At 39.4% G+C, this 22,968-nt stretch overlaps 1 protein-coding gene across 1 annotated transcript in view; it reads right to left on the bottom strand.

Annotated features, from left to right (window-relative positions):
- Positions 1 to 21,033, bottom strand: part of oplah (5-oxoprolinase, ATP-hydrolysing) — a 45,710-nt gene extending 24,677 nt beyond the window's left edge. Inside the window, exons 1-9 of the mRNA XM_059530638.1 lie at positions 20,846 to 21,033; positions 20,484 to 20,675; positions 18,419 to 18,533; positions 18,110 to 18,233; positions 16,753 to 16,948; positions 16,511 to 16,676; positions 16,118 to 16,256; positions 12,001 to 12,068; positions 1,757 to 2,043 (exon numbers count right to left, since the gene is read on the bottom strand). Coding sequence (XP_059386621.1) covers positions 1,757 to 2,043; positions 12,001 to 12,068; positions 16,118 to 16,256; positions 16,511 to 16,676; positions 16,753 to 16,948; positions 18,110 to 18,233; positions 18,419 to 18,533; positions 20,484 to 20,675; positions 20,846 to 21,016 — 1,458 coding nt within the window. The 5' untranslated portion in view covers positions 21,017 to 21,033. The remainder of the gene's footprint in view (positions 1 to 1,756; positions 2,044 to 12,000; positions 12,069 to 16,117; positions 16,257 to 16,510; positions 16,677 to 16,752; positions 16,949 to 18,109; positions 18,234 to 18,418; positions 18,534 to 20,483; positions 20,676 to 20,845) is intronic.
- Positions 21,034 to 22,968: the final 1,935 nt, after the last annotated feature.

The following is a 22,968-nucleotide window of genomic DNA, read 5'->3' as shown; positions in this document are numbered from 1 at the left end:
CAATTATATTTAAATATATAGGGTCAGATTTACTAATCAGGGCAAATTATCATGAGACCGCAACCCCTTAAAAGTGTTGATGGGAGTAAAAAAAAGTTTTGTGGGTGACTAATAATGTGTAAATGGAAGTGCACAGATGCAGACAGCTCATTTTCATAATGATCAATGCAATCTACTAAGAGCAGCGCATCTGCATGCAAGCCTCACATTAAGTACAAATTCCAAGCATCAAATTGAGTGGTGTAAAGCACGCTGCCACTGGACTCTGGATCAGTGGAAAAATGTTCTGTGTAGTAATGAATTATGCTTTTCTGTTTGGCAGTCTGATAGGCTAGTTTGGGTTTGGTGGATGCCAGGAAGAACTTGACTGGCATACATAGAGCCTTAAGTCTGAGTATTTAGAATGCAATGTCATTAAAGTCCCTGTTGGTGTAATGGTTAGGTGTCCCAATACTTTCGTTCATATAGTGTGTATGATTTTATATTATATTATATATATATATATATATATATATATATATATATATATATATATATATATATATATATATATATATATATAAATATATATATAAATGTGATTTTTAACAATAATTATCCCAAACATTTTTTTTTTTAATTGAATCAAAGCTGCTGAATGAATATCATTATGTAATTATTGCTCATTATTTCATGATTGGAATTGAAGCACAAACAATTTTATCAGTTAAATACCTTAAGTTTTTTTTCTCCCCGATATAATATACTACTTATAGTTTGATAGTTCTACTGAAATTCATTAAAAAAACTAATATTGTGCAAACATCCTATCCAGACATTACTTTTGGCCACTACAGTATCTACCTTATTCCTGACAAACCTACTGCGAACAAAAGACTGAAACAAATAGGTTTGTCATCAGGTTGCCCTACAAATAAAGCTTATCCTTCTGTTTGACTGAATGAGCGGTCTATTTTTCTCAATGATTTATTTTCAGACACCATGAGAATAACATAACGCTTGGTATTTAATGTGACATGTTATAAAAAGAATATCTATAGCAAGAGCTCTTTTCAGTCACTGCATTCTTTTCCTCATGATTATTTTCTTTTTTCTCTTTGCATTCCACTTTAATAGTATGAAAAAGGACAGCTCATACTGAACGTTTGTGGTCTTTTCTACCAATTTAATTTTCTATAGGTTCCATTAATTCACTGGAATGCATGAAAAATATCTTGCTTTTCTCCTCAATTCCTAACGTTTCATTCCAGGTTAGCTCGTTTTCTCAGGTAAATACAATTTATAATCTGTCAAAATGATGGAAATCACTTTAAAATAGAATCACGCAATGCTGAAATTAATGAACATTTTTGATTAAGGCAACATATGAGTAGAATACTGTCATCTCACTGTACCCAGTTAAAAAAACTAAAACGTATTATTGCATTCATAGTGCAAGCCTTTCATTGTTTACAACTTAAAATAAGTTACACACAAAATCTGCTCTAAGCGTCATGGGTTGTAGGAATAAGGTGGCTATATAATGCCTAGATAAGTTCAGTGGCTAGATAAGAAGATGACATTGGTGACGTACATCATTTCAAGTTTATTTTGTGCAAACTCATATTTTTGGTAATTTGCACTACATGTAAAAAAAAAAAAAAAGTTGTGTGTCATATTTTTGGTCACAACAACCAAGAATGAAAAGATTGAAAGATTACACCTATTCTCTTACGTAAGCTATATAAACTGAAAGTGACTGAATAGTGTGCTATACCTGTGTAAGCGCTCTGATTGGCCGACACATGGCCTCATTAGCCACATTGATGAAGCCCATGGCGACATCTTCAACACTCATTTCTGAATGGTGCCCCCCTGCAGCACTACTTGATGATTGGTTAGTTGAGAGGTATTGATTAATTTCTTTTGTGAGAGTGCAGAAATGCTTCATGGTTTCCTCAGTTGAGAGAGGCTCATTTTCTCCAGGGCCAAAGATTTTTGGGAAGAAAGAAGGCAGCAGGCGGCCGAGGGCTAGATTAGCATCAGTGACGGTCAGAGGACCACCTGAACCAGGAGAGAAGAGAGAAACACTATTGTTATAAAACAATTGTGCTATTGAGTTATTGTAGCTTTCAGTCCAGTCTTTATGACATGATAACGTCAAGACATTTACATTTGGAGAAACATGGAAGGAGTAGGCCTATGTAAGATATAAACTGTCATGACAGATTTTAAATGTATGAACCTAAGTACAAAAATAATGGTAGGTCAGGTCTTTCTACATCACCAGCATTCAGTCCCATTTAGCTTGTGCTTTTCTGTCAGCAGGTGGGTTCCACATGTGACGTTAACTACAGTAGGTGGCCAACTAGAACGTGCTTTTAACCACAATGGGCACCGCCAACGTGTCTGCAAAAATGTTGAGTGCCACTTTAACCACGTTATCAAGTGTAAGTGCATTTTCACAAATTGTCATTAGCTTTGCCTCGCTGATGTTACATTTGATGGCTGCAGATGGCAGAAAATGAAAGAAAAACGCTGTAGGCCCTGATAAAATATTTCATATTCACCGATGCAAATTTAGTACTCATGAAGTAATGTGCATTTTTCTTTTCCTTTGTATCTTTATTATTTAAAGGGATAGTTCACCCAAATAGCAAAATTATGTCATTAATAAAACACCCTCATGTTGTTCCAAACCCGTAAGACCTCCGTTTATCTTAGGAGGTGCACACCTTTCAGTAACTCTGGCAAATCATTCTGCTTGAGTAGTTTGAAGTTAGTATGAATCATTTATTCAGAATATGTACATTTATTGTAATGGGTGCCTTAAAGTCAACATGAAATCAAAATAGAAAATTTGTATTTTTTTATGGAATACTATTGTGTGTATTATAAATAATTTATCCATGTATTTCACTTTATTAATTCACGTGCCCTCGTAATCTTTAATCAAAAACATTAACCTTCTCTCCCCTCAAAACGACCCATCTTCTCTTCCGGTCATGAGCTATGGTGCAAGGGTAGAGCAAGTGACGTGAGGGGTAAATGCAGGGATAAATGGGGAAAAACTGAAGCTGATGCTTCACTTTACAGAAATCAATGCATTGACCAGTGCTGACCCAAGCCATGAGAGAGTAAACTACCCTTAAATGTTGAAAGGATATTAGAATATTACTACAACATTACTCTTAGGACATTGCAAACTATTTTTATTTTTTTAATGAATATGACTTAACCTGATGGAGGAAACACTCAGTCATTTAGGCACTTTCTCTCTCTCTCTCTCTCTCTCTCTCTCTCTCTCTCTCTCTTTCACCCGCGCATGCTATTAGGTATGTTTTGTTCCATTGATCGTCCTCTCCTCCTCAATAAATAAAACATTTCTTCATGCTAGGGCGTTTCCGGTGAATCCAGTGGAGAGAAATCCCCTCACAACTAACTGAAAACTTGGCATACTGCCTCCATTTTGTTAGCAATGCCCCTACTTCCAACAATCCAATCAAAAGGACAAAATTAAGTCCCACCCTCTCATTTCAAATGCCATTTCACTTGGATAGATGGCACACCACAAATGATGCATTAGGACTTGCGTTTACTGACCTAATAAACTCTTTTGGAGTCAAGCAAAATGTCACCGGGCCTACACTAGATTTAATTATATCGCATGGAATTGATCTTACTGATATAGATATCATACATCAAATTGATTATGTTACCGACCATTTCCTTGTATCGTGCATGCTGCGTATCAATGATATTAACTATATGGCTCAGCATTACCGTCTGGGCAGAACTATTGTTCCAGCCACCAAAGACAGATTCGCAAATAACCTGCCTGATTTATCTCAACTGCTATGTGTAACCATAAATAAACGAACTAGACTAAATAAATTCAAATATTCCATCAACGTTTAATGGTAATGACTTTATGAATTTCTTCACTGATAAAATAGATAACATCAGAAATACAATAGCAAATGTAGACTCTACAGTGTCTAATACTTCAGTTTCATCCATCGCACCCAAAGATAAACTGCAGTGCTTTACAACTATAGGACAGGAAGAGCTAAATAAACTTATCACTGTCTCTAAACCAACAACATGTTTATTAGATCCTGTACCGTCTAAATTACTGAAAGAGTTGTTACCGGTAGCAGAAGAACCGCTTCTAAACATTATTAACTCGTCGTTATCTTTAGGTCACATCCCAAAAACATTCAAGCTGGTGGTTATTAATACTCTTATTAAGAAACCACAACTAGATCCTAGTGAACTGGCAAATTATAGGCCCATTTCAAATCTTCCATTTATGTCTAAAATTTTAGAAAAAGTTGTCTGCTCAATTGAGCTCCTTGCTGCAAAAAATGATCTGTATGAAGAATTTCAGTCAGGTTTCAGGCCCCACGATAGCACCGAAACTGCACTTAAAAACACACTGCACTCAAAACACATATCTTTCGCCAAGCATTCGAATAATGCTGTGGCAGGGGAGGCATGGTTCAGCGAGGTCTGTGATGGAAGAGAGAGTGAAGAGACGAGCGGTGGTAAGTGGGTCAAATGAAAAACGATTAACACCTGGTTCTCACTGCAGTGATTGGTGTGGGGAAGTGGTACTTAAGCTAGCCGTGAACCGGCGCGGGATGAGAGACCTGAGGACTCGTGGGAACTCAAAGAAGAAGCAAGACTGTGAGTTAGTGTGTGAATTAGTGTGTAGTTTGAATTAAGCGTATGCGCAGATGGCGCGACTTTGTTTTATTTTTGTGTTGACTAATAAATTCCCAGAAACGCCGACCCTGGTCTCCTTCCTTCTTTCTACGAAAGAACATTATTACACTGGTGCCAAAACCCGGGAAGGAAGGAGAACGACACCGCCATGCAAACTCCGTCAGGATCATCGGGAACGCCGTTTGCGGAGATCATCACATCGCTCGTGGGGCTGCATCAGGAACACCATCAAGTCCTGCTGGACTTATGGGCTGACCACGAACATTGGTTTCAGGCAATGATGCAGGTCCAGCAGGAGGACCGCGAGCTGTTCCGGAGCTTGCTGGACCGGGAGGTTCGGATGAGGTCGGGTTCCCCCAGTTCCAACCCCGCCACTCACATGCCTCTTACAAAGATGGGGCCAACAGATGATCCAGAAGCATTTCTCGACCTGTTTGAGAGAACGGCCGAGGCATGTGGGTGGCCAACAGACAGCTGGCTGGTGCAAGTGATCCCGCTGCTGTCGGGGGAGGCCCAGCCTCGAGCAACACCGTCAGCGCTTCCGGTCGTTGGAATTGACCGAAGTGGGCCGGCCCTTTGTCTTAGCACAGCAGCTCCGAGACTCGTGCCGCAAATGTCTGTTGGCCCAAGGAAGCGACACCGAGACCATCATCAACAAAGCGGTACTGGAGCAGTTCATCTCTCGACTCCCAAAGAGAACCTCCCAGTGGGTCCAGTGCCACCGGCTGGCGTTGCTGGATCTGGCCATTCAACTGGCGGAGGATCAGCTGGCGGCGTGTTCCGGGGTCGGCGAAACCCTTCCATCTATCTCTCTCTCTTCCCCCCCCTCCCACTCTTTCCCTTCCTCTAAAGCGGTCCCTTATCCTAGGACCCGATTCGCGGGGCCACCGAGGGCCGCCCCCCGCTGGAGGACGGGGACGGAGCCGGCTGCCGTGTTGCGAGGCCCTGTTAGGGGAATGGCGTCGCCACACCGGGAGGGACTTGACAAGCCACCTGCCTCTTCCCACGCCAATTACCTGACCCACTTCCTGCCACTAGGGCGGCGGGGAGGCCTGGGCCGGCCTGCTGGCGTTGCGGGGATCTGAGCCATTTTGTGGATCGGTGCCCGGTCATGGAGGTGGGGACGAGAATGTCCGTAGATGGTGCATGTCTTGTCGGGAATGTCAGTTGGTGAACCCACTGGCCACCCCAAAAGCGCCATTGCGCCCTCTTCCTCTAGTGCAGGTCCCCTTAAATAAATAAATTGGTATGGACCTCATCGGGCCATTAGAATGATCAGCACGGGGACATCGTTTTGCATTTTGCGTCAGTGTTGCTAGCGAAGGCGCTGAGCGGAGAGGAAGATCTCGGGCCAGAAGCGGTCATTAAAGAAAAATCCCTCGCCCTGGCCCCGGGAGGGGATCACCTCTCGACCTCGCAGCTCACTGACATCGGGCATTTACAGTCCGAATTTGCAGATGTGTTTTCGCCCCTACCTGGTTGTACTAATTTGATTCAGCACCATATTGAGACGGAGCCAGGCGTGGTGGTTCGTGGCCGGCCATATAGATCACCTGAACACAAGAAAAAAGTGATTCAGACAGAATTAGAGGCGATGCTGGGGATGGGAGTAATCGAGGAGTCCCACAGTGATTGGGCGAGCCTGATAGTTTTGGTGCCTAAAACGGACGGCTCGGCTCAGACATTGGACTTAAACAAAAGGATATTGGCAGATCCCCTTATCTCTCTAATTCAAAGAAAAGACAGCCTTCACCACGCCGTTTGGATTTCACCAATTTGTGATGCTTCCTTCGGCTTGTCCGGGGTCCCCAGTACATTTCAGCGTCTCATGGATCGAGTGCTGCGACCCCATGCTGCATATGCCGCAGCCTACCTGGATGATATTATCATCTATAGTGGGGACTGGCAGCGGCATATGGAGCATGTGAGGGCTGTCCTCGGAGCGCTGAGACGGGCGGGGCTAACGGCCAACCTGAAGAAGTGCGCGGTTGGGTGGGTGGAGGTAAGGTATCTGGGATTCCACTTGGGTCACGGGCAGGTGCGTCCCCAAATTGACAAGACTGCAGCAATGTTCGGGGGTCAGACACACTCTCTCTGTTTAAATCTAGATTAAAAACACATATCTTTCGCCAAGCATTCGAATAATGCTGTGGCAGGGGAGGCAAGGTTCAGCGAGGTCTGTGATGGGAGAGAGAGTGAAGAGACGAGCGGTGGTAAGTGGGTCAAGTGAAACACGATTAACACCTGGTTCTCATTGCAGTGATTGGCGTGGGGAAGCGGTACTTAAGACAGCCATGAACCGGCGAGAGATGAGAGAGCTGAGGAACTCAAAGAAGAAGCAAGACTGTGAATTGCCCAGCAGTGGTTTGAATTAAGCGTATCCGCAGGTGAAGCGACTTTGTTTTATTTTTGTGCTGACTAATAAATTCCCACGAGCTTCAGAAACGCTGACCCTAGTCTCCTTCCTTCTTTCTACGAAAGAACATTATTACAAATGCATCTCATAATTTGTGACTGCAGTTGTATCTGATCAAATGCAAATTATTATTCTTTAGCTTGGGTTAATTAATTTTACTTTGTTGTAACAGCAGCTACGCTAATTATGTCTCTATTTGTTTCTCTGTTTTGCCACATGATTTACATCCCGAGGTAACTAGGATTTACACAAGCTCCAGACTGGATCCAGAACACCTGAGAAGAGAAGATGCCAACCCCTCAGAGAAGATGCCAACCCCAACTTACAGAACTAACAAATATTGCTACTTACTATGCAATCACATAATAATTGCTGTTAATAGTGTTCATTGTCTGGTTGACTACGTCTTGTATTAATTTTTCTGAAACTTCCTGTCATTTGCACATAAACTGACAGTCACCACTTATAAAGCTACTACTAAATATTGTTTAAATATGCTTTGCAATGGCTTGCATCGTAAAAGTAATAATCGATAATCGCTGGATATTATTTGATTAGTAGTCGAAATTTTGTTTCGATTCTTTATTAACTTAATTCAGAAATATGATTGGAACATTTGATGTTTGTTAAAATCAAGTCTGTTTGTTTTTTAAATAGCCTACACAGCGGCCAGCTCAAGACCGTGAGTTGAGCATTTTTGTCAGTTTATCCTTCTCAAAAAAAAAAACATAATATTTGTCATAATATTTTAGGAATAAAGTCCCAATGACGACAATGAAATCATGTTTCATTGCATGAATTTAAATTTAATATATTACACCTGTATACTCCGCAAAAAAAATTAATAAAAAAAAAAAAAGTATGTGGCACCGGTCATTCTTCATGTTTAAAATAAAAAACAGCAATAGGCTTACTGACGATGTTTTAAACAAGAATTGATTTATTTCATGAGAAACTAGTTTGTATTAAATTGTTCAGTTTTTTTTCCAACATGTACTCAAATATTTATTCGTTATTATTTTCGTGCTGCAAATATTAAACAGGAAAATATCATTTATTCACATGCAGCATGAAAGGAGGCAAATATCTTACTACAGATTGAAGTGTAAAAACATTTATTGTTTGTATTTTATCTTAAAATTGACAGAAGCCTGACATTTTATTCCTTCTTCCTACCAACCGCGTCACAGAGCAATCACAGTCAACCGAACCGGGCTTTGGGGGTAAGACGCGCTCGGGCATGGTTCACATCCTTAGAAAATAATCGGACAGCCTAAACGATAAACGGTCATTAAATCGACTAATCGAATATTCGAAAATCGTGACCCCTCCGTACTCTCTACAGGACACAGTAAACGAGTTTTATGCCAAGTCTGTAACTGCGGGGCAATGGAGGACCCAGAATGGCACGGCAAGCCGAACGCCGAACCCGCCTCTTGCAATTTAACAGATATTATCTAACACATGGGAGGACATGGGCTCCACCCGAAGATTATAGAATCTTGCAAAGGTGTTAGGGACAGACCCTCCACTGCATTGTGGTAAGCCGCAATGGCAGCAACATAAAACTTCAAAGTGGAGAGGGACAGCCTCCACTCCAACTATCCTGCAGCAAGGAAAGCAGCACACTAACAAAGCATCTCTGAGGGTCCTTTCAGTGGGAGGAACACCACTCAAGAAAAAGCTTCAAAGCATAGGCTCGCCTCATAGAGGGGGCTCTAGCTTGAGTGATAGTATCTATCATGGCCTGAGAAAGGGCAGAGAGGTCTACAACATCCCATTCAGAAACCAGATATGCAGGTTCTATAAATCGTGCCGCGGGTGCCAGATCGTGCCCATCCGAGTCAGAAGGTCCTTCCTAAGGGGAACTCTTCAGGAAGGGACTGTCACGAGAAGCATGAGGTCGGCAAACCAGGACTCTCGGAAAGCGAACAGGTCTACCTGGGGTTACCTGAATCAAAACTAAATAAGCTGAATCGAAACCAAATAAGCTGAATCACCTGAGGATGATGTCTCCATTCTTTGGGGAGGATAAGCTGTCGTGAGAGCGCACGATTGAGCACATGATTGCGCTCTCCTGGAACATGAATGGCACACAGTGATTTGAGCCATGTCTGACTCCAGAGGAGGAGATGGTGGGCGAGTTGTGATACGCAACGGGGAGCATACACCGCCCTGGTGGTTGATATATGCCACTGTTGCTGTGTTGTCCATCCAGGCAAGTACATGCCTGCCGAAGAGCAAGCAGCACTGCTAGCAACTCAAGGCAACTGATGTTCCACTGCAGTCGAGGTTCTGTCCAATTCATTGACTGTGCAAACAATGCTGAAGTGGTCTCATCTGTAAAAGGCCGAGAGGCGTAATTGCGGCTGCCATATGCCCCAGGAGCCTCTGAAGTAGTTTGAGGGACCGCTGTCCTGCCCCTGAGCAAATTCAGGCAGTTCAGCATTGACTGCGTATGCTCATTTGTGAGACGTGCCGTTATGTTGACCGAATCCAGGTTTATACTGAGAAAAGAGATGCTCTGCACAGGGGAGAGCTTGCTCTTCTTCCAGTTGACCTGAAGCCCCAGATGGCTAAGGTGCTGAAGCACCAGATCCCTGTGCTTGCACAACAGATCTCGCAAGTGAGCTAATATAAACCAGTCATCGAGACAGTTGAGGATCCGGATGCCCAGTTTCGTAAAAATGTGGGGAGACAGGGACAGCCCAAAGGGGAGGACTTTGTACTGATATGATTGAACCTTGAAGGCAATCCGAAGAAACGGTCTGTATTAGGGTTGTGCGATATGACGATTTTTGATCGTGGATGACAAAAAAGTCTCCACATTCTGCTTTAAAAAAGTATTGTGCTACAGCGCACATTCGATCAGCTGCAGTTCTGACGCCTCTATCATATACTGTACAATGCATGCATTCACAGCAGTGTTAACTCAGCAGTAGTTACTCTCTCATTATGTGATTTTAAATGTTTAATTTACGCGCTGGTCTGACCTGTGCTTTTTCTGAGCACTCCATACACCCGAAGCATGCGCGCTGAAGCCTGTCAAACAGCACAACTATTGATTTCACATAGAACTACCGATTTTCTCCCAATAAGTTAATATACAGCCTATTATGATAAAGCTGTAAAGATCTGAAAAGAAAGAAGCTTCAAATTAATATTTTAAAGGGCATGAATAAATCCAATCATCCCTATAGATTTATGTTTCACTTTCCATAATCCGTGACTGACAGAGGAGCATCTTGGCGGCAGGGATTTAAAACTTTACCAAGACTCAACCTGACACAGGCAGAGACTGGATTTTTTGGAACAGGTGGAGTACAAGTGATTTCAAAACATTTCAGCCAGTGTATATATATTGTGGATATATTATTTACCTGATATAAGATGCATTTGGTTTTGAGTCAAGCGCTTCATTGTAGTACTATGGTGATATCTCTTCAGCGCACAGCGTGAGCAGGTCAAACTACAATGCAGAATATTAATAACTATGACTGGGACTGTTATATACATACTATTATAATGAGAAGACCATTATACTAAAATGCTATGAATTTTTTGAGTTTAGCTGCCGTGTTTCTGCACATTGTTTCGTGAAGAACGCGTCTACAAAAGGAGTTCGCATTCAGAGCTCCGCAAATATGTTCATGTGCATTTGGGCCCTTTTTGCAAATAGCCTATAAGTCTTAATATTTACGTTATGTTGTATAAATAACAAAGCGTATTCTATATGAAATTATGAGTTGAATCCCATTGATTAAAAATTTGCTATCAAATGAATCACTCTACTGGTCATCTTCAGCACGCGCAGCTCAAAACAGAAATGCAGAACATTAACTAATGAGAGCACTATTGTTAAAAAAAAAAAGGTCACCCTTGACCCCCTTGTCTTTACGACCCAACAAACTAGGGTGGGTAGAGCCCGAGGAAAGACTCATTATAAATGAAGACTCTCTAGCCTAGTGGTTAGAGAGTTTGACTCTTAACCCTAAGGTTGTGAGTTCGAGTCTCAGGCCAGCAATACAACAACTTAGGTGCCCTTGAGCAAGTCACCAAACCCCCAACTGCTCTCTGGGCGCCGCAGCATAATTGGCTGCCCACTGCTCTGGGTGTGTATTCACGGTGTGTGTTCACTGCTGTGTGTGTGCACTTTGGATGGGTTAAATGCAGAGCACGAATTCTGAGTATGGGTCACCATACTTGGCTGTATGTCACATCACTTCACTTCACTTTTTTTTTTGTACTGTTGCCGCCACCTCCATATCGTGGAGACACTGTGTGTTTCATTGCAAAAGCCAAACTACTTTGTTTTTCCTTCCAAAAGAGGACACAACTAGAAATCAGTGGTTAAGTTTTATTTACAACATTGTTTGAGAACAGTACAACCCAAATATTCAAGTGTGTGTAGTGCATTTTACGGAGTTTCCTGAACCTGGTAAGGTAACATTTCCGTCACACGCCCTGAGGTATTTGGACAATCACAACGCACTAGATAGCTGACCAATCAGAGCACACCGCATTTTTCAGAATGATTTGCTTTGTAAAAATTTCAGTTTCAGAAAGGCGGGGCATAGAGGAGCAACAATAATGTATAGAATGTGGAAAATAATGTGTTTTTTTAACCTTAAACTGCGTATTTTAATAATTTTAGCAACGTCATATAACCCCTTAATGTCTTAACAAATATTAATGTGCCAATATTGGTACGTTTTCACAACTTGAATCAGCAACAGATGAGAGGCAACGAAGTTGTTTAACACAGACATGAGAAGAACAAGAATTCAATCGAAGCAAGTATTATGGCACTGTAGAAGGTTAAATGTACAAGCAAGAAGATGGAAAGACGGTGGGTCTGACCTAACAGCTGCTCTTACCCTTCCTATAGCAGGCAGGTCCGGGATGAGCACCAGCTGACTCTGGCCCCACAACAAACATCCCTGAACTGAAATACAGACAGACAATAGAAGAAATATTCACCTTTCCAAACTAACACAGGGTTACACATCCCCCACATCAAACAACACAAAACAACACTTACAAGTAGGGCTGTGCTATTAATCGAAATCATAATAAAATCGCGATTTGAGTGTGCTTGAGTGATTTCCGTGGACCCGACCTCCTGCAGTATGCTATCCGAACCAATCAGACTGCAACGCGCCTAAGTGGAGCGTGAGAACAGAACAGACTGGGCATTTGCCTAACTCCACGTTCACACACTATGTCTGTGATGTGTAGCCTTTTTTCTTTTCAAGCCCATGTTAACGGATCAGAACATTGACACTGCACGCGGTAAAAGATGAGAACGGAAAAGGTTAAGGTGCAAAAAGATTTAATATCTTGTGCATGAGCACACACAGAGTTGTGAGTGCACAAGATACAGGTTGAGTGAGAGGAGACACGTTTTAAGGCAACATGTATCGGAGCCTTATACAGTCTATGACATGCAACGTCAACTGGCGGCCCATGGGCCAAATCCGGCCCCAGAATAATACTGAATTCAGGAATAGCCTTGTAAGAGGAAAAAGTTTAGGGCTGGTCCGAATACCATTTTTTGAGCTTCGAAGCTTCGGTAGTAATTAACATATTTTTCTTTCTAATAAAGGCAGGAATACGTGTCTGTATGTCAGTTTGCAGTTTTATTATTTCGAGAACCTTTCATCCAATCGACTTCACAAGGGAGTGCAGTGTCGCATTTGGTGCAATATAGATGGACACGCAAGACGCGACACATTCAGAATTAATTAACTTTTAGTAAGCTACAATCAGAACAGCGCGAGCGGGAAGCGGCGCACCTCATGCGGGCAGGGCTTATGCTCCAAGAACGGACACTGCACTAGTGATATAAAACGCACACACACAGGTCTGTTAAATTAAGCAATAATTTTAAGGTAGTCTAATATTTTTCTGACTAACAAATTGGCACAGTAAGGGTAGATTTGAAATAAAGAAAAAGGAAATTTAAATAAAGAAAAAACGAAATTTAAATAAAGAAAAACGAAATTTAAATTAAAGAAAAAACGAAATTTCAATAAAGAAAAACGAAATTTAAATTAAAGAAAAAACGAAATTTAAATGAAAGAAAAAACTAAATTTAAATAAAGAAAAAACGAAAAAAAAAAAAAAAAAACGAAATTAAGTTAAATTAAAAACGAGATTAATTTAGATTAATAATAACGGGTAAAAATGCTAATACATTTTGTTTCTATTATTCTATTTTCCACAATGTCAAAGCAACAAAACACAAGCTCAGACATGCTCTTCGGTCCATACAAACTCCACTGTTCTGCGCTCTAGCCAGAGAACACTCCCGTTGCTGGAACACGCGTCGGTTCTATTTCTAGCATGCACGCGTTTTCCGCGTGGCTCGAGCGAGACGCGTGTCTCAGTGTGCAAACTCCAACCTGTTAAATAGGAGCGAAATAATAAATAAAAACGGACACGCCACGCAGCTGAGACGCTCACACAGCCAGTGTGTCGCCGGCCTTATTCAACGGGGAATGAGAACCGTTTTGCGGGGGATCCCAGGTGTGCAAAAAAGAAATTGTATAATAATAATAATATTATTCGAATGTCAAATTTTCAAATCGAATACCAACCCACCGAACGAATATTCGGGTCCGTTCCATATTTATTTATTTTTAAATCTAACGAGGAAAAAAAAGCAAATGAGGCACACAGGTACAGCATTTCTAACAGTAGGCACTATGAATACGTACTTATCAGTCCATTCTTCATTAAAACTACGGTTCTATGAATCAACTTTTCGCTTAAGGCTCTTTGAGAGTGCCATTTTTTCATTTAAATATATTCAGAAGGCCTTTCTATAGTGTTCTCCACAAACTACGACCTGCATGTGACAGTGATGGACAGCTTGACAGCCTCACAAATATGAAGCCTAAAATATCGCTATAGCCCCCTGGTGGCTCGCTGCAGTACAGGTAATATGTAAAAAAAAATATATAAATTTGGAATTAGAATTAGTATATCAAATAATAACATATTAGGATACAATTCGAATTTTATTTTATATTATGAGTATCTGGCCCTTACAGTGTCTGCCGAGAAAAATTCTGGCCCTTTGACAAATATAGTTGATGACACCTGGTCTATGATCTGAGCACGCGCGTCTGGTTTTGTTAACAGAGCAAAGGAAATCTAAATGAGAGCCGATAGATTCGCGCCCGTGCATTATTTTAATGTGCTTTCGCATTTTCGGGTTTTATTTAATTAAATTATTATTTTTTGCCATATGTCTAGACATTTTGTTTGACATCTTTACTTGACCTATGTCTGTTCTAGAGACATGTTACTTTTTGATAAAGCTCTCATTGGTTTTCTTTTGGAACTATGTTTAAAATGTATAATGAATGCATTTATGACTGTAAAGCATGTCTGTGTGTGTAAAAATTGTGAAAGAATCGAAATCGCAAAAATGATAAAAAAAAATCAAGTTTTTTTTTGTCCATATCGCACAGCCCTACTTACAAGTCTATGAAAGTGAAAGCATGTCTCAACAGACTACTTTCAATAAAATGTCCAACATATTGGGAATACTCTTAACTGTGCTGCTACGCGTCATGACTTTGAAATTGACTGGTGCCTCTCTTAAAATAATAATTTTTACTCTCTAAGGAGCAGTGCAAAAGATTTATTAAATGTATTCATTACAATAAGTTTTGTGTCTTGATTTAACCCAAACAAAGAGTTTGTTCAGGTTTATTATAGGTAAATTTAAGAATTTTTATAAACTGTTTTAAGACCTAGTAAAGAAATTAAAGAATAAATTGAAAAGAACATCAATGTTCTCCAAATGTAAATGAGTTGTATTAGCAACACTTCAGTGTTTGAAGATACAACTTTTTGTATTTTTCAAAGTTTTGGTTACTTGCCACTGTCACCTTTGGCTTGCTTAGTTAGGGACACTTGACTGATTTAATCAATGAACTGACTTTAGCTGGAAAAATTACTCTGTTATTGTCTTGCATTATTGACAAACTATTTTCCTGTTTGACACTGTAAAGCTGGTTTGACAATCAGTATTGTATAAAGCGCTATACAAATAAAGATGACTTGACTAATCCATAAATATAATCTAATAAATATAATCTTGGTATGGAGTCTTATCCCCACACCAAGTACCAACTGGTATTCTACAGGGCTCTGCACATGGACCACTTTTATTCCCTCTTTATCCCAATTCACCACAGCTCATGGCAAATTCTGTAAATCTTACACAGATGATACTCAATTAAAGTACTCTTCTGACAATCAGATGTTAATTAAATTATTAATTATAATTTATTAGTTATTGCTTCATCATGAACACCCACATGTCAAATGCCACTGGTTCTTACTTAACTCTCTTAACAAACCTAACTAAGGCCCCGTCCACACGGAGACGCGTTTCGATGTATACGCATACTTTTTTGAGAGTGAAACTAATATTTTTTGAAACAGGGTCCCAGAGTGGATAAATTTGAAAAAGCCGCCTTTGCATTTTCGTGTGGACAGCGAATCCATATATTTTCTGAAATGATGACATCATCTGCCCACATCTCTCCCCTAGTCAGACACCTCTACGTCACGTAACAGCAACAAAAATATGAACACACACTGAACGATTGTCTTTTTATTAACTAATATTAACACAGATTAATAAATGTATTGTTCCATGTTCGTTGGTTTACCACACGCAAGGTTTATGAGCATAGTCCTTGTCTTCTCCATTTTTAGTGTATCTCTGTGGCAGAATTACAGCGCCACATGCTGATCTGGCATGTATACTACATCGTTTTGTGGTTTTGTTTGGACGTGGAAGTTTTTGAGACGAGAAGAAAAAAAAAAGATCAGATAGGGAAAGCTCTGGCTTTGAGTGGACGTAGCTTAAATGTACAAGCATGCTATACAATGTGTGTTATAATGGTTAAAATTGGTTCATCAAACAAATTAATAATTACATTGTTAACTAGATTCATATTGTATGTTTGTTACCGAAAGAACAGTCGAGAGCCTCCACCTGCGGCTACAGTGCTGATGTCAAGCTGTGGAGCCTGCAGGGTGATGCCAGAGATAGTTGCTTCAAACACGTGTTCATACTGTCCAGCGTATCGGCTCACGTCTGTAGATGTGCCTGTACAAACAAATCCATCAACAGTCTCTTTTCTGACTTTACTGCATGCTCAGCGTGAACAAATACAAACATAAAAGATATGTAAAGGCACGATTTGTAGTGAATAACAACCTAAATTTTTGTCATTTCCTCAAACAAGGCTGCAGAAGGCAACGTTTTAAACAACATGAGGGTAAGTAAATGATGACGGAAGTTTAATATTCGGATGAACCATTTTTTTAAACCTTCAGGAGATACATTTACACATCTCTCACCTCCCATGTCAAAACCAATGACGGGCTTATTTTCCATAAACCCATAACATGTGACAGCATAGCCCACGACTCCTCCAGCTGGACCAGAAAGCACTGCCCGAGAACCACAGAATTGCTCCATTGGTGTCAGCCCACCATCTGACTGCATGAATAACACATCCACATCCTGAGAGAGGGGGAGACGGGGTATTCAATTAAGGGGTACTTATAAAAGCTTGATAAAATAAACCTCACAGACATACCTTCAAGCCTCCTTTAAAGCCTTCAGAGAATTCAGTGAGGTAAAGGTGTATTTTTGGTGTGAGATAAGCATCAGCACAAACAGTGTACCCACGAGGCACTGCTCGCACCATGGGCATCACCTCACTGGAAAGAGACACCTGAGTGAAACCAAGACGCTTTGCCAAAGAGCCCACTGCCTTCTCATGTGCTGCCCATCTGAAACACACACCAACAGGAATGAGAAATACGCTTTCATTCAACATTATCAGATGTCTCAGTATGCTTTAATTCAGTGTTTGATATAATGTCACATTGGACATCACCTTCTGACACCCAGGTGTCCTCATGACACTGCAATGTGAGTTCTTGCACTTTGCAGTGTTTGTTTATATTGGCGTTTTACTGTTTTTACTTCCACCTTGATTGTAAGCAGTGTTTTGCAGATGAGTCAGTGTACTAGTTAGACTAGCAGACCAAATTGTCTCCTGTTTCTATGTATTTTTAAATTACACCACATGAGATTATAGCGAGGCCTGAGACAGTTGAAGTGGAAATATTTAGAATATTGGCATTAAATTGACAAGAATAAAAAAATAAATAAAAATTGTTGAGAAACTTAATATAATTGTGAGTAATCTTAAGTTATTTAAACAATGAAACAGCAAAGTTATGTATGCATTCCATGATATTGTCAAATTTGTCTACTGTGAAACAAGCTGTACTATTATGGAATCTTTGCATAGTCTCTATAAACAAACAAGAAAGCATATTAAAAAAACATATTAATACCACAACTATGCAAGTATAAAAAAAAAAAAATCATTTAACTTTTAAAATGTTTATAATGAATTATATATAGGCCTGCATGATTTGGCCAACAATATATAATGTGATTATTTTGTTATATTATGTACTGTTACTGTGTTATATTTATATTGCAACCTTTAAACTGTGATAAGACATATCATTATTGCTGAGACATTCAGACACAAAGAGCAAAGACTTTAACACTAATGGAAATGGACTCTTAGGGGTGTTCACACTTAGGTTCACTCTTTACAAGAACCAACTAAAACTACTAAAGAGTACAATACTAAAATTTACGTCTTAAATTCTTCACTTTCAAATGTCAGAATATTTGGGAAATAACATTTGTCACACAATAATGTTCGAAATTATACGAATTTGAATTAAGTCTGTTCAGCCATTTGTTTATTTTAATATTACATTACATTCAATTTAATTAATTACTAGTTTTTCACCTTGCAGTTTCCTTGTGAATATCAGACTGCTGAAGGCCATGATTGACTAATCAGAATCAAATATTCCAGAGTCATTTAATAAATACATCAAATGTGTATAATGATCTATACACACGTGTAAGAATGGAGTAGCAGCACTGCTATACTGCTGATGCCTTTGGATTGCACACGTCTCAAATCCTGCTCCAGACGCTGAAGATCCAGTTCTTGCCACACCTCCAGACTTTCTCCAGTACTGCCTGAGAAAGAGATTCCATGCAGGTGACATTACTGATACTTTTCTGAGGTTTTATAAACCAATAAAACTTTCCTACGACATTAACATAAAATGTTTGTCTAGGTTTTATTAATTTTTATTTAATTATTTTTTATATAGAATACATTAAGATTTTCTTGGTATTTCGTAATAAAGGACTTTTATCACCTTTTACTATTCGTTTGGGCTCATTTCTGGGTAGCTGACAGGAATCTTGTCTGAGAATAACCCTCTCCTCCACTTCAATCACCTCCTCATACAGAACATCCGGCATACACACCTCCTAAAACAACAAACACTTTAATACAAACAACAACAAGACACTTGATTGTCTAAGTCTTAAATCAAAGCAACTTGAGGAATGGAAACAGGAATCATGGCAGACAGGGTTCTTGCAGGTTAGTTTGGGATGGCTAGGTAGTTAATATAGTTAGTTTGTGTTGTTCAATAATTGACTTTATAATACCAAAAGCTGAATTAACTGCAATTTGTAAAAATAACCTACTGAACATATTTAAATATGGTCTTCAGGAGGGTCACACTCACATGCACAAGCAACCCCGCTCTTATTATAGAATTATCGTCTTGAGTTAAACTAAAAGCATTGCTTAACTGCCAACTCAAAAAAACAAAAAACAAAATAAAAAAATTATATATATATATATTACCTTTTTAACATTACCTCCAGGAAAATAAATCTACATTTGTATTTCACACATGTAAATTTTTATGTTCCCCAATAGCTTGGCACAACACCACACTAGAATTCACTATTCAGCATGTCAGAGTAAAACTATTCACAAAACCGCTAAAAAGAAAAAAAACCTAGGTAAATATAAATATCAAGCATTTATTTTGGCCAAAAGAAATTGTCTGACTGAGACAACTTGCCCAGAGCCGTCATTTATGAAAAATACCCTTATCCTAGGAACAGTGTTAAACCTTTCTGTTAAAATGTAACTTCTCTTACTATGTGTGGTTTCAATTTTTAACCAAGAGCTACTACAAAAACATGATGATACAGCAATTTTACAATGCAGAATTCACAAACTTGATTCCAATGTTAAACCAGATTTTTGAAACCAACATACAAAACCTCAACTAGAGAAGATAAGCTTTTATGACTCAAAACTATCCTATGACATAAGTCCACTAAAGGAGAAGAGCATTTTCTCATCTGGCTCCTAAACTCTAGAATAGTCTTCCTGATAATGTCCGCTGCTCAAACACACTCTCTCGGTTTTAATTAGATTAAAGACATCTCTTCAGGCAAGCATTCACATAATGAATCTCATATTGAATCTCACAATCATAAAATCGCTCTTAATGAGCTTCTGCCTAAAATTAATTTCATGTTAGCTAACTGTATGATTCTATTATTTTGAACTGTTCACTTGAGGAATCGACATTACTTGGATACGTTCACTTCTGATAAAAGATCACTCTAAATTTAAATGCAGACACATGCATTTTCTACAAAACAATATGTATTGTGAAAACTTTTTATGATATAGCCCTTGGGACAATTTCCCCATTGGACAATAAGCCCCGGGCTCCCATTTTATGGTCTTCCAAAGCTAACAAAGCATACTTGGATTGCACTAATTTTGTGACCTTGATAGTTAACAAATATTATAGCCGTTATTCGTGTTTTTAAGTGTCTTCTTCTAGTCAATTTTCTGCCAGGTCAAGCAGAAGAAACAGTTTGAAGGACAGCTTACCGGTATACTCTAATGGCCAACATTGTGGACCGTCACTATAAGTATGCTGCTAAATTACTAATTCTAACCAGTAATGGTGTTTCATTTTTCATGTAATTTGTGTCGGTTTACGTATAGATCTGTAAAGACTGTTTTTGCTTACTTCTGTCAATTGAAAATCTTTTACTTTACAAGCCCTTGGATGTTTTCCCTGCCTGCACAAGTAGCAGTTGAGCAGTCTCTGTGTAGAGTATTACATTGGTTGGACTTACTGAACAAAAAATATGCTGTTTTACTGAATAAGGTGGTGGCTGCCATATCTAACAGAAATAGTTAAAGTAGTAAGTCGTTTTGAATTCAGACAGTGTTTTTGGAACACCTGTACTAAACTTAATGAACAGAGACCTTTCATTTGTGTACAAAATGAATGAGAATCTGATCACCAACTGATCTCCAAATGGGTCAGAATGAATCTTTTTAGTGAAAAGAATCGAAAGTTACTGGGATGAGTCTACATCATCAGCACTACTCACCAGATCAAACAGGGCAGGTCGTGCTTGCGTGCCAATATGTAACAAGTCCCGAAATCCGCGTGTCACTAGCAGTGCTGTTCTCTCACCCTGTCGCTCCAGTAAAGCATTAGTCGCCACTGTGGTGCCCATCCGAATCCAGCCAATCTGAGTAGTGTCCAAGGGCTGATCTCGAGCAAAGCTCTGCCCCGTCTCCTGTTTAATTCATAAACCCAACAAACAAAAAGATTTTCATGTGATACTTGGGCAGAAATCTGTTCACTACATTCTTATCTTCTATCATTCCCAGATCAAATCCATAACCACTAACTTAACTCTTCCCAATAAGCTTCAAAGTCAAAATATATTGATGTCTTCCTCCTCACCTCCTCCAGTACTCGCCGGATGCCCTCAGTAGGAGCGTCCCTGTAGTTCTGGGGGTCATGTGACAGCAGTTTTAAGACTCTCTCCCTACCATCGGGCAAGCGGGCAAACACATCTGTGAAGGTTCCTCCCCGATCGATCGCAAAATCAAACTTCCCTTTAGTTTCAGCCATGATGGGATGGGAAACAGACTGTCGCTGCAGTGAACATTCACAAAAGGTTTTTTTTTTTTTTTTTTTTAAACAAGACTCAGCAAGCTCACCAAGGCTATTTTGTGAAGGCCGTGATACATCAAAAGAACAACATTTATTTGAAATATAAAACATTATAAATGTCCTCCTTACTGTGACTTTTTTTTAAAACCAATTTAACAAGTCCATGCTAAATAAAAGTATTATTATTATTTAGTTGATTTTACTTACCCAAACACTTTTAAATGGTAGAATGAAAATCTGTCTTCAATTAGTAATTCTCATGTCATTCCAAATATTAATGATTTTATTTATTTTGTGAAAGAAGACATTTTGAAAATGTCTCAGTGTTTTTTTTAACCATACGATGAAATTGAATGGGGTCCAGTACTGTTTGGAATCCAAATGTCATTCTTCGAAATATCTTCTTTTGTGTATGTTATTTTTTCTCGAAGTGATGATAATAAACTTTAATCCGAAGCAAATTCTTTAACGTTAAGTAAGTGAGGGACAGAGATTCTTCCATCTCAAAATGAAATAAATTAAAGTATATATTTTTGGAACGATCACTTCCAGTTAGAACGTACCTTTGCAAATAATTAATCAATAGTTATGCTGCAGACGTGGAATCTATGATATATTTCTTAAAAGCGTGTGATAAAATAAAGGCAAGCACAATCCCGTTAACCTTAATTAAACTATAAACTACATCACACACATTGCAATGTTTCTGTCACTATGAGGCTGCGCGCATGCACACATACTGCTAATACTATTATTTAGCGCTGTTGTACTTACACTTCAGACGCAGTGAAATAAGACAGGAACAAACCCTCTTCTTCTCCTGTTGCAACGTTTCCCACTACCGTGGTGAAGCTTCACTTCACCAATCAGATGTGAGTAAAGTTCAGCACCGCCTCTGCTACACCGCCCCCGCCTCCGCCTTCTCAGATATCACTAGACTTAAGCCATTATGTAAAAGAAAGGACTAAGCCCGCGCTCTCACACACCTTCTTCTTCTTCTTCTTCTTCTTCTTCTTCTTCTTCTTCTTGTGTTTAATGGCGGTTGGCAAACCATTTAACGGTGCATTACCGCCACCAACTGGACTGGGGTGTGGAACGAGAGATTAAGCAGGAGAAAAATAATAATAATAATACTTATTAGACTCAGATTCTTTTAATTAATTCAGTTTCTTTAAGAAACCTAATTATATAACAGTATATCTGACCTGCTGTTTTGCCCAAGAGACCTGACAATGAGACGTCATGATGTTTTGCCTTCAGTAGTGACTGAAAGAGGTGTCCCTATTATTATATTTCCTACACTGAAGAAGAACATGTTCCACTGTTTCTGGCTGATTACAATAAGTACATTTCCCAGTTGGGAGCTTACCTATTTTATACAATGAAAGGTTTAGACCTGTATGACCTATTCTCAGACGAGTTATTAAACTTTCTTCCCTCCGTTTCCAGCCCACCATCCTCCCAGCACCAACCTGTCTCTGTACATTATATAAATGCCTTCCAGTTTCACTGTTATCCCAATACCCTTGCCAAACGGACTGTGCATACTTCCTGATAATTGACTTGGATTCTTCTTTATTTAATGGGGTTTTTAAGTCTACATGTTTAGTTTTGAATGATCGTTTGGCCAGCATATCCACCTGCTCATTCCCCTCCACACAGAAAAACGATAACCTTAGTTCACCCATTACAAACCATAAACTGTTAAGCATAAATACAATTGCATAATGTTTTCCAATGTGTTTTGGGCCATATATCCCATTCGGATCTAATGGTTTTAACATCTCACACTGTAATTTTTATATTTTATTTTCAAGTAGAAATCATTTAATTTACTCCCCTCATGTACATTTAAAGCATTTGCATTGCACTAAATAGTTTGTCAGAACCATGACTGTATAAAAACAGAA

This window comes from Carassius carassius, chromosome 39 (assembly GCF_963082965.1).
Source record: "Carassius carassius chromosome 39, fCarCar2.1, whole genome shotgun sequence".
In the NCBI taxonomy this organism is placed as follows: Eukaryota; Metazoa; Chordata; class Actinopteri; order Cypriniformes; family Cyprinidae; genus Carassius; species Carassius carassius.
This window is presented reverse-complemented; position numbering and strand designations above follow the sequence as displayed.